Genomic DNA, 16,584 nt, shown 5'->3' with positions numbered 1-16,584 from the left:
ATTTTTAGTTCCCCTAATATGTTACTTTCTCTTTTAAAAAAAAATATAGTTTCCTTAAGATTCAGCTATTTTTTTGCATGCCGTTTTATCCCCAGGGCTTAGCACAGTACTTGGTGCAAAATAAATACTTAATCAACATGCTCTTTATTTATCTAAGAACAACAGCAATGGCTTTTATATAAGCTTTAAGGTTTATATAAACCTTACTTTACTGCTAATATTAGTAATAACGATAATGACAATAGCATTTATTGAGTGCCTCCTGTGTGCTGGGCACTTACTAAGCTTTTTACAATTATAGTCTCATTTAATCCTCATAGCAGACCCGGGAGGTAGGTGCTGTTATGACCCTATTTTCCAGCTGAAGAAGCTGAGGCAGTCAAGGTGAAGGGCCAGCTTTCCCGGGCTGGATTGTGACTCTAAAGTTAGGAATTAAATAGTCTGTCCTTTGAAGGAGCTAGAGGTCTGTCTGGGAGACATCATGTGCATGGGGAAATGGAATCATGGGATGGGGGGCAGGGGGGTGCCTGCTAGTCAGGGAAGGCTTCCCAGAGTCAAGGTAGGGCCTTGCTGCCTGGGCCAGAGTCGGGTGGACGCAGGGAGGAGAGCTGGAGGGTCGCATTGGAGCGCAGCGAGACCAGCTTCTCTGGACTGTGGAATTCATGAGGGGAAGTAATGGGGAGCAAGGCCAGAAAACTAAATTAGAACCAGCTTGTGAAGGGCTTTAACAGAAAGCAGAGGAGGTCACAGAGAGTCACTGGAGCTGGGTGAACTTCTGAACTTTGTGGGGCAGGGGAGGGACGGTGCTTTCTGCCTCCTAGAAACCCCTTTCCTCATCAGCCAGACCAAAGTGATCAGAGAAAGTGATCTGTACTGGACTCGAGGAATTCCCACTGGCATGTTATCATTTCAGAGATGGCCTGGGTTTTGTTCTAGGTTGGTCCTGCAGGGGATCATGGGATTTAGACTTGGAAGGGGCCATCGAGCCCAGCACCTCCCCCCCCCCCCATTTTACAAAGAAGGAAGCTAAGTGACTTAGCCGACCCCGAACTCCCCTGCCTCTAGGATGCTATCCAGCTCCTGACCCATCATGGTCTGGGGGGAATGGCAAGGCTGACGAGGACTGGGACCTGCCACAGTTCTAGAGCCGGGGCCTAGCAAAGCTGTGGATCCTCAGAGTCCCAGACAAGTGTGTAGTGAGACACCAAGCAGGGGCTAAAGCTGGTAACAAGAGGAAGGTCCAGTCACCATGGACCAGAGCCCAGGGAAGATGGACAGGAGAGCATGGGGCTTGGGGCAAGGTTCTTTGGTCCCTGCAAGCTAAGATCTGGTCCAATGAGCCCCTGGCTGCAGCGGACCAGGCCTGAACTTGGGCCCACACATCTCACACTCACTCATGTGTGAGGAACCTAGCCAATGCCTCTGAGCATTCGTAGTCTCACTTTCAAGGAGGCAGAGGCCTTTCAACTCTAAGTTCCTGGAGCTTCCAGCTGCCGAGGGGTCCTTAACATTCCAGAGGGACTCCGGCCACAGCATCTTCTGTTCTATATTCTAAGTCGCCTTCTTGCAACTGTAGGTATCTCTGTCCATTCCTGAATTTTCTATCAAGTAAGAGGCACTATTTCAACAAGGTTCTGTGAGGTCCATGGAAATAATTCCTATTGCAGGAATAAATTCGTTGGTAAAATGAGATTGTTTCTGCAATCTGAATCGTCATCTCCTGATTTATGGGTCTTATAAATTGGATTTCAGAGAAAAAACTTCCTTAAAATGGCACCATGACAGCAGATAGGGGAGAAGCTTTAAGTCTGAAATGGAAGAAAAAGTATTATCTGTCTAGAGTGCTGCTGAGAAAGCACAAGGAAACCTAATTAAGAGCAAAGAGCTTCCTACATAATGGAAGTGTGTGTTAGGAGGAGAGCAGAAAGAGATGATTTGCTAAGTTGGTTAAAATTGGATTGAGCCAAGTAGAAACTCAGGAAGAATTATCACATGCTGACAGGTCAAGAATTGGGAAGCATTTTAAAACACCCTTCTGCCCCAGGACCAAATGGAAAATGGAGTTTGGAGGTTGGGGTTTTTCTCCTTAATAATGATGGAGTCAGGACTAGTTAGTGGATGGAGGCTTTGAAGAGTGAGATTTTAATCCTGGATCGTTGACCTTGGATAAGTCCCTGCCTGCCTTTCCCTGTGTTCATAAACATTTGGAGAACGTCAGCATTTCAGGGTGTGCCTGAACATCTAGCTTTTTTATTATTAGCTCCTGGGATAGTCAAAGGCCCCATTTGCAGAAAATGCACAATATTAGCTCTCGGGCTGGCTCCCTCTCTATAACCGCACTTCCCCAGCCATTACAGCATTGATTGCTAGTATGTCCCAACTTGACAACCTTGCCTTGTCTTTCTTTGGCTTCCACCACTGACCACAGAGCTTCAATGTTTAGAAGTCCAGATCTCGGTTCCTGCTCCAAATACAAATTCTAGATTTCCAAATTACACCACAAAAAGGAATGTGATTCACCCAGAACCTAATGTTAATAGAGTGGGTCCTAGAACACATGGAGCTCTGGGGAGAAAGCTATCAGCCATATCCCTGTGACCGAGTAATTTCATGGATGCTCTTGAACAGCGATCTTGTGGAATAATAATGAAAACTCCCCATTTTATAGTCCCTTGAGGTTGATTAAGCATGTTCCTCACAACAATTCTGGGGAATGGGATAGGAAAAGAATAGTGTAAATAACTTTCCATTTTTTATAAATGAGGGGATTGAAACTCTCACGGTCATACAGTTAGTCTACAGGCATTTATTGGGTACCTCTTATGTGCTAGACATTGTGCTAAGTGCTAGGAACCCAAAGAAAGACAAATAACGAAAGAAAAGAAAAAGAAAGTTCCCTGCTCTCCGGACCCCCAGTCTCAGCCAGTGCTTGGATAAGTCTTGCTGATCCCAAGCTCATTGTCCAGAGGCCAGAGCTCCCCTGGGTGACTCCAAATAAGTCCCTTCCCAGCTCTGGACCTCAGCTACCTCATCTACAAAAATGAAGATGACCACGGAGGGTCAAATCTCCTGCACCCCACTGCCTGGATGAGCAGGGTGTGTTGTGGGAGGTCCAGATTGCCCATAGCAGTTCCTGCCTCTGATGTATGGGAGGGAGATGCTGTAGGGAGTGGAGCTGAGGCAGTAGCAGCAATCGGATACAGGATCAGAGCTGGATGAAGAGTTTAATAAGGGGGAAATGAGCAGTGTCCAGGCAAACCAATTATGGTGGGCCAGCAAATCAGCATGTCTGCAGACTGATCACTGGCCACCTACTCCTAGAGCTGCAGGGAGGCAATTTGTACCGCCAAGCCTGGGGCAGGGAGGGGGAAATTACATCTCCCGTGGTCACAGGCTGCTGAGGTTTTGCTGAATTTTTTCAGCTCCAACACAAAGGAGCTGTTTTAGGGCCAGAGCAAAAAAAAAATAAAATAAAATAAAACAAAACAAAGTCTTTCTCTCCGAAGCTATCCAGAACGTGGCTGGAAGCAAACCCTAAGGTTCATTACCTGAAACATGATCTCTTTCCTAAAAAACTGCCCTAGCCCTTGTTGGGGTCACCAAAGGGACATGCCCAGATGGAGTTGGAGGAGCCCCAAACTGGGCTTTCAGAGTCCCCGGAACCAAAGAATTGTCTTCACAAGACATGAAACGCAACTCTGCCAGAGCAGGAATGCTCTCTTCCATCTCTGCCCCAAATTGAGGTCTCCAGTGATGGGGAGCTCCCCTTGCTGCCCTTGCTGGGACAGCTCTAATTATTGTGTTTTATTGCCCTCAGTTCATTTGCTCCCCCTCCTCCAGGCCTGCTTAAAGGCAGCTACCTTATTCTGCCATGGCCTGGACACTGGCACTAGTCTGCTAAGGGCCTTCCTAGAGGAAGGAGACTCCTACCTAGCTTCTGGCCTCCTTGCTGTCCAGCCAGAACAGACTAAGAAGCCATCAGACACGGCCCTTCTTATCACTGCTTTGTCCCCTCCCAGAATAGTCTCTTATCAGGGCTGAGGCCTTAGGCTTTGGGCCCCAACCCTCATGATCTCCTACCTGCATTCTTTGTATTATTTGCAAACCTCCTTAAAAACCCTTGCATTGACCCTGCCAACTTCTCAGGCTCAATCTAGAGCCCTTCTGCTCTCAGCCAGACATGGAAAGAATGGATGACTTTTGGGCCTCTTATTTCCTCATCCCTTTGCCCTCCATCTTCAAAGGTCTCCTTGATCTTCACTGACTTTGCTAAGATTAGCACCAGTGGTTTCATGGCCAAATCCAGGCCTCAATCCTTGGCCACACTGGGGTCTTTAACTGTGTTTATTATCCCTCCACCTAAAAACCATTATCCCTCCACTTAAAAACCCCAACCAGTCTAATTCCTTCTTTCCTCACTCCCTTTAGCTGGTTCTTTAGTCCCTTCTGCCCTAAGTGTGGTAGAAAATAAATCACTTAAGGTAAAGATTCTTTTGCTGATCTTTGAACAGATCCTTAGCACGCCTTGTATTTTACTATGGACTCTGTTGTTGGTTAGTCATATCTGACTCTGTGGCCCATTTGGGATTTCCATGACAAAGATGCTGGAATGATTCACCATTTCCTCCTCCAGCTCATTTTACATAGGAGGAAACTGAGGCAATTGGGTGAAGAGACTTGCCTAGTTAATAAGTGTTTGAGGCAAGATTACAGTCAAGAAAATGAGTCTTTTTGACTCCACTACACTCTGTCCACTGCACCACCTGACTGCCTTATTGCTATAAACCCAAACAGCTTAAAAAATAATTGTTAAATTGAATGGAAAGGCTTAGTCCAGGGAAGAGCTGTCTATTTTCCTCTCTCTCTGTCTCTTTCTCCTCTCTCTCTTTCTCCTCTTTCTCTCTCTCTATCTCTCTCCCTCATCTTTTTTCTCTCTTTCTCTCATTTTCTTACCTTTCTCCCCTCTGTTTTCCCTATCTCTCATTGTCTCTGTCTCATTCTCTGTCCATCTGCTGGTCTCTTTCCATAAACTTATCAGGTCCCATATATTATATTCCTATATCTCTGTAGTTAACTACCACATCTATAAGGCTGGCTCTAATCTATCCTGAATTCTAGTATCATGACATCAATTACTTGCTGGACATCCACTGAAATATTCCATTAGCTTTCCCGTCTTTCTCATCTTACCTGTTTTCTAAACTCTCCTATTCTACTCAAAGGTACCATCATGCTCAAAATTCTTGCCTCGGATCATAATCTTGGAACCATTCTTTTAAAAAAAAAATCTGAGTAGCTCTCTTTTATTTAATCATCAGTTATCATTATCCCACCCACCCCAAGCAATTGCCCTATTCAATCTTCCTCTTTTCCCCACTTTATTTTTAATCTTATTATTGTTGGCTTGGTTCCATAGCCTACACTATATCTTCTTTAAAATGTTAAGTTGTTTGGTGAGTCTTTGATATGTCTATATCAATGTATTTGAACACTTTTCTCTTTTCCTTCTCTCAGAATCATTCTTTAGTCTTACTTTTCTCAAACCCACATAGATTCAGCCTGTCACTCCACTCTGTCAGTAATTGGATCCTTTTTAAACTGGATCCTTCATTTTAAACATGTGAAAACCAAGCATCAGAGAATTTGCTGGGAGGCTGCATCAGGATGAGACTAACGATGCCGACTTTGGGGCACCTGATGCCCTTGGAGCAGTTCTGCACATTATCCCCCTCAATCCCCACAACCTTGCCGGAAAGATGGCCAAATCTTATTGAGACAGAGGAAACCTAGGGCTCTCTTTATAGATGAGGGTCAGCCAGAGGGAGTGATGACTCTCCCTCCCTAATTCTCTTTCTGTTAAGGGCAGCATCTCCTAAACCTCCTAACATAAGGGGTAACAGGGGTTACTGCTCTCTCCCTCCTTAAACGATCTTGGCTTTTGTCACAAGTTAATGGAAATTCCTTGAGAACAGGGACCTGACGTGGTGGTCTTCAGAGGACATAGCTCCCAGCCTTCTTGGTTTTCTGTTTTGTTTTTTGACACATGAAGGAAGGGAGGATCAGTGATTTGCTGAGGTTCCCACGGATAGTGGGAAGCAGAAACAGGCTTTAACTCCAGGTCCTCCAACACTACTGTTGCCCCCTGACCACCATCCCTCTCTGGCAGTGAATTCTTTCAGAATTGTGTAGTTAGGAAATACCAAAAGCAGTCTTCAAACTCAGTTCTCTGCTCGGGGTCCAGGGCTGTTTGCCCACTACCACAAAGCCTAACTGAAATTTTCTTCTCCAGAATCTGCGACACTTTGCCAATTTATTGCTATTATTTATTTCCATTTCAAGCATCTGGCTGGGATTTTACTAGCACCCACAGCCAAAAGCAGAAGTCTAGCCACCTTCCTTCACTCACCCCCCCCCCCCACTGATTTCTGGGGGATTGGGAGGAATGTTAGGAACAAGAAAACTGCTCCCTCCAACTTCTCAGGCTCCCATAGCTGGATCCAAAAATCCAGCCCAGCTCTGCCCAAAGGGGGAGGCTGTGGAAGGGGGCTCCCTGCAATTCATGACCTTTCTCCTTCTTGTACTCCCAGAGTGCCCTCTCCCCACCTTCAGGTGTTGGGTGTTCTACCAGGACTTGCTTCTGCAGCCAGACAAGTTCCCTTTGCCTGGGCCACTGCCCATGGGGTTTGTGAGCAAACAAAGTGCTTCTGCTTGGCCTCCAATCCAATCTGAAGATCGCATTTCCTTCTCAGAACTGTGTGTTACTTTTTAGGAAATATTTTGATTTATACATCAAATATTTTTCACCTTTCCTGGTCCTTAAGCCAAGGGTGTCACAGCTGGCAGGAAGCACAGGGAACATGTAGTTGGATCTTTTTGTTTTCCAGGAGGCCCAAAGAGGGGAAGAAGTTTGCCTAAGGTCCCCAACTATGTTTCTGGATAAGCCCAAACTAACACATGATTCACAATTTGAGGGAAACTTCAAAATCATCCACTCCAAAGCTCTCATCTAACAGATAAAGAAATTGAGGTCAGAGACACCCACTAGAACTAGGAGAAACTGGGCCTCCTCTGTTCTAGCTCCCTAACTTAATGGAGGGACCTCATGGGGATCTGTCTTGCCCAAGATGCCAGTTAATAGATGGCAAAGGAAGCATTGGAACCCATGCCTTCTGCCCAACTTCAGCATCCTTCCCATTGTGCTAAGTGAAAGGAGAGATCCAACATCCGGTAAGCAGGTTACCACAGTGGTGTCAAGCCTCAAACCCACATCCCATATGTCCATGGAGCCTTCTCTGTACTTCCCCTGCCCCTGAGCCAGGACCCCTGCACTACACACCCTAACTTCCAAACAGCTGAACATCTCAAATGGATTCACCTGGAATGGAAAAGTGGTCCTGGTCTTTTAAGTGTGTGTGTGGGGGGGGGAGGGGCCCAGATGATAAATGGATCTGAGCCAAGAAGTTCCAGGAAACACCTCTTCAGAAGATGCGTTTGCCGAATTTGTCCCGGGCAAAGAATATGAACACACCTTGGTGTGGTGGGGCAGAAAGGGGCAAACACTGTATTTAGCTATTGTAGTGTAATGTCCATTCATTACCTGGAGGTCTGGACTTCCTCCTCACCTCTTAATTTATTTCAGAAATATTCCATGAAATCCACAACTAGATAATAGGTCTGTGAGGCAGAGAGATAGCTTTTGCTGCTAAGGGCCTTCTTCCCTTCCGCCCCAGGGCTGCCATGAGGTACCTTATCCAGGCAAAGAAAGTCCAGACATATGGGCTGGTGTTAGACCCTGTAGTGGCTGTGGAAGGCAGGACAAAGCCAGGGGAGAGCTATTCGTGGCAGAGCTAAGAAGCCTGGGTACAGGGTCCCATAGATCTGTGTTTGTGCTCCCTGGGGTCAGGTGGGTCCCAGAGATTTGTGTCATTTGTGGGGATGAGTAAGTGGTTGGATCAAGACCTGGACTTAAAAATGGGAAGGTTCTGGCTCAAAGACCACTTCAGACATTTATCTCAGCTTCAATTCTTCATCTGTCAAATGGGAACAATTACCCCTAATCCTAAGTCACATGGGTGTGGGGATGATCAAGGGAGATTGTAGATGGCAGCATGGATGACCAGCTGTATTTAGAGGGAGGAAGAGCTGGGTCAAACCCACATTTAGATCCTTCCTAGTCATGTGACTTAAGGCAAATCAGCATCTCTCTGGACCTCAGTTTCCATACCTGTAAAATGAGGAAGCTCCATGACCCCTCCTCCCTCCCCATCTAGGAACCAGTTGTCTATGTAAAATACTCTGCAAACCCTGATCACCATATAAATATCAGTTGTTGTCATTGTCACTAGGAGAATGACCATCATTTATGTGAATTTCTGGGTCACAGGATTTCAGGGGCCTTGGAAGGGACTTCAGTGGCCAGACAGTCCAACCTGACTTGAAAGCCTCTTTCCCTCTGTGACCTCCCCCCCAGGCACTCATCTGGCTGTGGCTCTGAGGCCTTCAGGGGGAGCTCTCTTGGATGGCTGGACATACATACATGAGCTGGGGACCCTGAGTCCCCATCATACAACTAAGGGTTAGGGTTGCCTCTCTCCTGTCTCTCTTTAGTCAAGGGATGGGAAAGGAAAGATCACTCTGAGTGGGCAGAACAGGGGATGCTTTCCAGAAACCCTGGACAAAGCCCAAACCAAAGGGCCAGGAGTGATGATCATATGTCACAGGTCAGTATCTATGACAACAGCTTCCCAGAGGTTCCGTTTTTTTGATCATCCCACGTCAGAAACCAAAAGAATCTTGTAGTCAGAGAATGTTGACCCTGCCAGCCCTGGGTTCCTTTCATGTCAGGTCTAAGCTCCTCAGGTTGGCTGGGCCCCAGCTTTCTGGTCCAACAATGACTAGTGTCTGGTGAACACTCTCTGTTACCGTCAGAGCATGGGAAGAGAATGGGGTACCTGTGGGAGGCAGCCAGCTCTAGCCGTGCCCTTGGTCACCTGCTAAAGGCTTCCCTGAGCCAGCTGCTTTTTCACTATTAACCCATAAGATCTAAAGGCCACAGCTGGGGTAGCCATAGCCCTGTGGCCATGGCATGGCCAGTCTGTGTCCCATCCTTGTTGTTTCCTGTGGTCCTGCCAGGATAGAAGTTTTCTAGAGAAGGTCTGAGCGTACAGGAATTCAGTCCTCATTCATGAAAAGTGGGATAACAATGATAATGCCCTCCTCCCACCCTATGTCCCCACAGGAAATTCCTGGATTTCTCTAAGACTCAATTTCTTTATCCATGAAAAGTGGGATAACAATGATAATGAACCCCTCCCACCCACTCCTACAGCAATTTTCCTGTACTTCTCTAAGACTGTGTGGCCTTTGTCTTTGGTTTTGCCCTAAGGACTGGCACAGAGATTTCTACATTGAAGATGGTGAATGGTTATCTGCCCACTTGAATCATTTTATCATTTCTCCTTCATGGAGTGAATGCCTTCTTCCCTGTCTCTCCAAGCCTTCCTCTCTGCCTCAGGAAGGGGCACTCATTCTATTCCCACTATCTAACAGCCTTTCTCTGGGGAGTCAATTATCACTTAAGAGAATGAGGGGTCTTCCCTTCAGTGGAAGTGGGTTATTTTTCACAGAATCTTAGAATTGAGAGCTAGAACTGAGGTTCATTTAATTCAGGAATCATGGTTTATGCAAAGCACTCTAAACCTTCAGCCTTGGAGATTAAGTGACTTGACAAACTCTAGGTTAAAAGTCAGCCTCCATCACGTCCTTTTAGAATGGCCAGGAGCAAATCATGGAGCTCCATCTGGAGCAGTTACCTGGGCTTTAAAATGAGGAAAATGGTGCCTGTAATTCTGACCTCTCAAGATTGTCAAATGATCTCACATAGAGACGATGGTAAAGGATTAGTAAAGTTTAAAGTGCCATATGTGGAAATTTCAGCAATGATTATTTAGAAAGCCCAGAGAGGGAGGGGATTTGCAGTAGTCAGGTAAATTGTAAAACCAGGAGTCAAATCCAGAGACTGTAATTCCAAAGTCTTTGCCCTTTCAGGACACCACATCTGAGCCCTAATTAGTAATGGTTATGCTGGGCCAAGTACCACAAACCACACCAACTGTGCCTTAGGTTCAGGGAAGGCAGGAGATCCTTTGTCTGAGGAGGGGTAAGGGGCAGAGTTAGGGACACCAGTGGGAAGCTGCCACAGACAAAGTCTTTGCATGGAATGGCAGGAGGGTAAGAAAAGAGATCAGTGAAGGGGAAGGGTATCCCAGCCTGCCATATGGTAGCATCGGGTCCTAACTAATTATAGTCATTGTATGCTAAACCAAAGGAGTATTTTTAAAATCCAATCCCATAAACCCAAAGACCAAAAAGGTCCTAGTCTCTCTAACCTAGTTACAATTCCTCACCCCACCAAAGTGGAGTGAACTGAACTAAACAGGACCAAATGTTGTCTCTTCCAATGGCATGCTCTTCACCCTGCCCAGCCAAATGCTCCTTACCTTGAAAGCTCACATGGATCACAGATCCTGATGAGTTCCTATTTCTGATGTCTCATTTGCCTTGTGACTGCCAGGGCTTAGTGTCAAGAGATTCTTTCTCAGCTATAGGGAAAGGCTAAACCTGGAGTTGGTTGTGAAATCAGAGCAAAGAACAGCAGGCAGGTCTGGAAGGTCAAATTTCTTCCCAATGGTTTTCTATTACTGTGACATATGTGTACTAGAATTCAAGGGAAATAACATTCCCCAGAGGTTTAATTTCTTAAAAAATGCATCTTGGGATGTTCCTTTAGAACCAGCCCCTGTTCTGGTGCCTCAAGGGCTGGGAAGAATACTACGGGTAGTTTTCTGAACATTGTCAAATTTATATCCATGTCAGTTCTCCTTCCCTGTCTCCCTGGCTATGGGTATAGTGCTCACTCTGCATTTATTTGTCCAATATTCTACAGAATTGGTAAGGAGGCACTCCAAGGCATTCTTACTCCCATTTTAGCCTAAGTTTGACTATTAAGCAGTCCTTTTCAGTCTGTACAAGAGATACACAATGGCCAATTCAGAAAGGTAAGTCATATTGAAGGAGTAATATTTGTGTTCCCAATTTGAACTGCTGAGTGATTTATATCAGTGACCTTTTTTGCCTTTGGCTGGGAATCATGGGCTGAAAAGCCAGGCCCAGTTTGGGGAAAAAAAAAAGAGGAATGGTTATTTGAAATAGTTATAGAGTCCTGGAGGCTCAAAGTTGAAGGGTGGGTCAGAAATCAGTGGGATGACGTGGCAGCCAAGAAAGCTAATGTCACCCCAGAGTTGGGTGCTTAGGACACCATTCAGACTGTGATCCTCCTACTATTCTACACTCTGGACAGATCTGGGTAGATACTATTTTCATTTTGGAGAGATAAAGCAACAAGCTGTCTCAGAGCATCTAGAGCAGGGCAAACAGGTCAGTGGATGCCGCCACTCAATTAACGGGCATGTGCCAGGCACGTGTGAGGTAATAGGATGCGAAGACAAAAGAGTAGTCTTTGCTCCCAAGGAGTTAACATTGTTCTGAATATGTACGCCTATCAGTATATTATGAGGAGCTGGGACAGCGTTGGGGTGATCTTGGAGGAAGTCTGTGAGATGGAGGTGAGGAGATAATGAGAGCCGGACATGAGGGATGGCCAGTGCCAAGGGATGGCGGCACCGGATGTCAGGAATGCAGAGAAGGGCGACCCGAAGGCAGGAGGGGAAGCCACATGTAATCTGGCAGGTAGAAGAAGCCAAGAGCAGCTTATAAAGTGCTTTCAGAGACAGAGCTTAGATTTTGTTCTAGAAGCAATAGTGAGCTGCCATGAGTGGTTAGATCTGTGCTTCATCACTGTGAGTGGGGGGGAGACTGTGATGGGGAGCGATGCGATGAGAGGTGAGGAGGAAGCAAGGTGGTGTGAGTAATGAGAAGGGGACAGTGGGGGAAAATGTTGTGAAGCTAGAAACCTCAAGGCTTGGCAAGTGGTTGGACTTGTGTTGGGAAAAGGGAGAGTCGGGAGCCAAGGAAAAGCTGAGTCACAGACACCTGGAACAATGATGTTACCCTTGACATGGAAATAGGACAGAAGAAGGAACTAGGGGTCTTTGGCTTCAATACCACAAGGATTAAGGGAAGCATCATGGCTGCTGTCTTCTCAAGCCTTTGAGGGTTGGTCATGTGAATGAGGGCTTAGACTCATTCTGCCTATTCCCAAAAGAAAGAATTGGGAGCAAGTGGACAAAATTTACAAGAGCAGATTTAATCTTACTGTAAAAAGAGAAAATGTCCTTCTGTTGGGTAAGATCATGAAAATGCCCCTCACCTTTAGATGACAATTAAAGCTATCCCAAAGGAGAGTGGATTTCCACAGGAGGTAATGGGTTCCTCCTCAGTAGCAATCTTCAAACAGAGGTTGCGTGATCACTTTTTAGGGACAACTCGGGTTGCTGTCCAAGGAGGGAGTGAGCTAGATGAGATCTCCCCATCTACTCAATGCCTCACCCAGTGAAAGACTACAGAATCTCTAACATATGTCCTTTAGCCCCTGCTTGAACACTAACCACCTTCCAAGGCTCCCCTTGTCAGGCTGCTCTGATTAGGAAGTCTTTTCTTATAATGAGCTGAGTTCTTCCTCAATGTGTTATCCACCCCTCTTGTGTTAGTTTTCTCCTTTGGGGAAGCAGTGACAGAGTCCCACATAATATCAGGGCTGATATTCAAGCTAGTTACTTAACAGGAGGACAAAAGTCAGCCTCTTTCCAGACAGGAGAGTTTCCCAGCTCAATAATAGAAATGCAGAATTTACTGCCATAGAGAAGCCCTAGGCCACTGGGGACTGGGCTGTCAACTCCAGCCAGGCTCAGAGAGTTGCTCTGGCCATTTGATGAGAATTATACCTCAATTAGTCATGCTAGAGGAAGGGAACAAGAACATGGCTAACGCAAAACAGTGGCTGATCACACAAGTCAGTGATAGCCTCACTTTGGAGAGCAGAGAGGAGAGCAGTGAGGGGCAGAACCAGCATTCAGACCCAGGCCCTCTGACTCCAGAGTCCAGTGCTCTTTTCCACCCCCAACCCCAACCCCCACACCATCCTTCGTTTATGTCTGGATGGCTTTTTTCCCCAAAAGAAGAAAGGAAAGCAAAAAGGAAGGAAGATCTCTCTCCTTAACTTGGCTTTGCTCAGGCCTCCCAAACCATACCACAGAGGGACAGCATTAGCCCTGCAGCTTCCTGACAAAGGAAAGCCAGTATTGCTTCTGACAAGCTACATGCACGTAACAGAACATTGATTATATTTTGCTCTGCTGAGGCATCTGGGGTTGTATTTGTGACTGGTTTTTTCCCCCCTAGTGCTATGACTTTGGCTTATGGGACAGGAGGCAAAGCTACAAGACCCCTTAGAGACCAATTGCCCACTCCTCTTCTCCTCCTCCCATTGTAGCTCAAGAGAGTTAAATGACTTCCCATTGTCATTTGTGTTCTGCTCTGGTACCAGATTCAAGGACTGTATGAATTCTGAGAAAATGTCAATACTTAAGAGCACAGATTTAAGGCTGGAAAGAACCTTTGAGATTGCCCCAATACCGTCATTTTAGAGATGGGGGGAAAGAGCTCCCAATGGTCTAAGTGATTTTTCCTCAGCTCACACAGGGAACAAGCTGTAAATCCAGGTAGACAATCCCTCTGATGTTCTACCCACTTGCATGATCATTCAAGGGTTAAACTGAACTAGGGAACTACAGAACTAGGATCATGCTTTGGAAGAACAGGAGACCCAACACTAAGTATGGAGCCCCACTCAACCTAGTGGAGCAAGGGTGCTGGAACCTAAGAAGGAGTTCACAGCTAATTACAGTGTATTAACAAAGCTGAGGAGGGGAGGAAGGCACAGAGTAGAGGGTTATCAGAGAGGAGCCAAGCAGATAAAATCAGGGGATAGGCAGGCTGCAAAGAGTCTTAAAGAGATCTAGTTCAAAAATCTGAGCTCTCCAGAGGGGGAAGTCACATAGCAAGCTGGTGACAGACACTCCTTGAGCCAGTGCTCTTCCTGATCCTGAAAGCTTTTTGCACCATGGCTTCCTATGAGCTCTGTCAGTCAGAAACGTCCAGGACTACCAGTTAGAAAGGGGAGATTCAACTAGAACTAGAGCCCCAACCAGGAAGAACAAGAACTGTCCCCAGGGCAGACGCACAGTGCCGAGCTGGAAAATCCCTTTGACAGACACAGAGTAGCCCCACCCCTTCTGAAGCCTGAGCAGCAGCTGCCCTTGGTGCTGAACAGCAGTGAACTTAGAAGGCGCTTGCCCCAGGGAGCCAAGCAAGACCAACCCGGCAGAGGGGGGTGGGACCCCACCAACTGCCCACCTTGCCAAGACGGCACACCTTTTACATCTCTTGGTATAGGTTGGCAGCTTCTCTTAGCACCGATGTGTGCTGAGGGGAGATCCACAAGTGGTTCTTTCAAGGGACTTAACTGTGCATGGCTAATGGGTCGGTAAAATCTAATAACTTTGGGCTCGGTCAGAAGCTTCCATGTCATCTTCATCTGCTCTCATAGTCTGTCCCTAAAAGTTTAAATTATGAAAATTACCACAATTCGCCAAAATGAGGTCCATGAACATCACGCATGGATCTCAGTGGGTTCCACAGTGTTTCTGATGGAGAAGCCAGATTGACCATAAGTTCCAGTTGGGATGACAGTTTGCCCATTAACAGAGACACAGTCAATGCTGGAGGGTAGGGGTCCAGGGGGAGGACTTCTGCAGATGGTAGAATAATCAAGCCATGTCATTGATTAAATTTAATTGGCAACATCTTTTCAGCCCAATTTTGTTTTTCTCTCCTCCCCCCTCCTTCTCTCTTCCTCTCTCTCTTTTCAGAGGGTATGAACTGTATGAACAAAGATCATGGGTGCGCACATATCTGCCGGGAGACGCCCAAAGGTGGGGTTGCCTGTGAATGTAGGCCTGGCTTTGAACTTGCCAAAAACCAGAGGGACTGCACACGTAGGTAGATGGAGACTGATGTGTCAAATGCCCCCCCCCAACCTGTCTGCTTTGCCAAAGAAAAGTGTTTCTGTGTTGCCTTGTTCATGCTGCCATTGTTTTCCAGAGACCAACATCATCAGCTAGCCTTGGGGTCGGGATAACTTGTAGCCTGGTAATCAATGGATTAGATATAAATATTCAGGCCATAAAGTCTTTGGTTCCCACTCTTTTGAGGGATTCCTTCTCCATTTCCTTTTCCCTGGAAACAACCAAAATCTGTCCTTGGAAACAGAAACGCAGTACAACAGAGTGAACGTTGGTAGTGTCTCTTTTGGGGACATAGAATTTCCACCTAAATTCTCCCAAAGTGGGAAATGATGCTGGACTAATATTTTCCCTTAAAATGGAACTCATATGGGAAACTATGAAATCCAGGACCCAGATGAGCTGATATTTTTGCATGTAAAGCCAGGCTAAAAGAAAAGGATTAAGGACATACATGTCAACAGGAAGACATGAAAAGCAAGGGGCACAAGGCAGCAATGGTTTGACCTGGATCTGTCATTTATATCTCCAGAACTCCTGTTAACAGTATTAGATTACAGACCAGGAAACCTCCAAGTAAAACAAATGAACTCACTACATTGAAGTTAGTCTTACTTTTTAAAACAGGATTTCACAATTTGGGTTTGGATTTGAGAGCAAGGGGAAGCTTATAAGACTAAGGATACCCATTTAATTGGCCTTTCCATGCATCTGAAATTTTCATCCCAAACTCTGTCTCCAGATACCTGGCTGGAGAGGCTGCTAGATTGTAGCTTCTTTTCTTAGACCATTAAGTACCAGGACTTCAATATTCCAAGACCCATGATTTCCTCAGTAAGGGTCCTGCCCTCTCCGATTTAGATCACATTTTATCCCCATACACTGTCCATAGATGGCTTTTGAGAGCTATCATCATCCTAAATCTATCCTAGTGAGGTTCTGCCTCTCTGGATTTAGTTACACTTGGCCGACTGGGGCAGGCACACAGTCCATCACTGCTAGACAGATTTCAAAGTCCATTCAGCCTGGAATAACCCATCAGCACTTGGGTTTCCTTGGGATAGGTTTCTAGATCCCAGGATTACCTTTAACATGATGAAGCTTTAGAATAATACCTAATGGAAGATGGCCAAACTAAATAATATACAGTAATAAAGAGTAATTATGTTTCTTACTCAGTACCCAAAGAGCTTTATCCACAAATAAGATCTGATAAAAAAAATATCAGAAAGGACTATCTTCCAGCATGGGATATGCTGACTTGAGGCCATTTTCAGAAGACAGGTTACTCTGCCATCTGTCTTAAAAAGTCATATTGCCAGGGCCCCTCCCCAATTCCCCAATACCCACCCTTCTGACACAGTTATACTGTAAGGAAAAGGAAATGGTTCAAGTCATTAATCTTGTCACAGAAATTCACCACTGATAAATTCTTTTGTTGCCATCCTGGTCTCAGATCTTGAGGAACTTGGCAGCATAATCCAACATGAAAGATTCCCCAAAGGAATGCTCATGGTGTAAAGGGAACAAAACATACCCATAG

The 16,584-nt window shown here is 45.9% G+C and overlaps 1 protein-coding gene across 5 annotated transcripts in view; it reads left to right on the top strand.

Annotated features, from left to right (window-relative positions):
* Positions 1 to 16,584, top strand: part of SCUBE1 (signal peptide, CUB domain and EGF like domain containing 1) — a 216,090-nt gene that overhangs the window by 110,344 nt on the left and 89,162 nt on the right. For 2 of the 5 annotated variants that reach the window (XM_031938456.1, XM_031938458.1), the window contains exon 5: positions 14,889 to 15,014. The exons of 2 other annotated variants lie outside the window; for them this stretch is intronic. In XM_031938456.1, coding sequence (XP_031794316.1) covers positions 14,889 to 15,014 — 126 coding nt within the window. The remainder of the gene's footprint in view (positions 1 to 14,888; positions 15,015 to 16,584) is intronic. One more of the 5 variants, XM_031938457.1, reaches the window with a different exon arrangement.

This window comes from Sarcophilus harrisii, chromosome 5, assembly GCF_902635505.1.
Source record: "Sarcophilus harrisii chromosome 5, mSarHar1.11, whole genome shotgun sequence".
In the NCBI taxonomy this organism is placed as follows: domain Eukaryota; kingdom Metazoa; phylum Chordata; class Mammalia; order Dasyuromorphia; family Dasyuridae; genus Sarcophilus; species Sarcophilus harrisii.
This window is presented reverse-complemented; position numbering and strand designations above follow the sequence as displayed.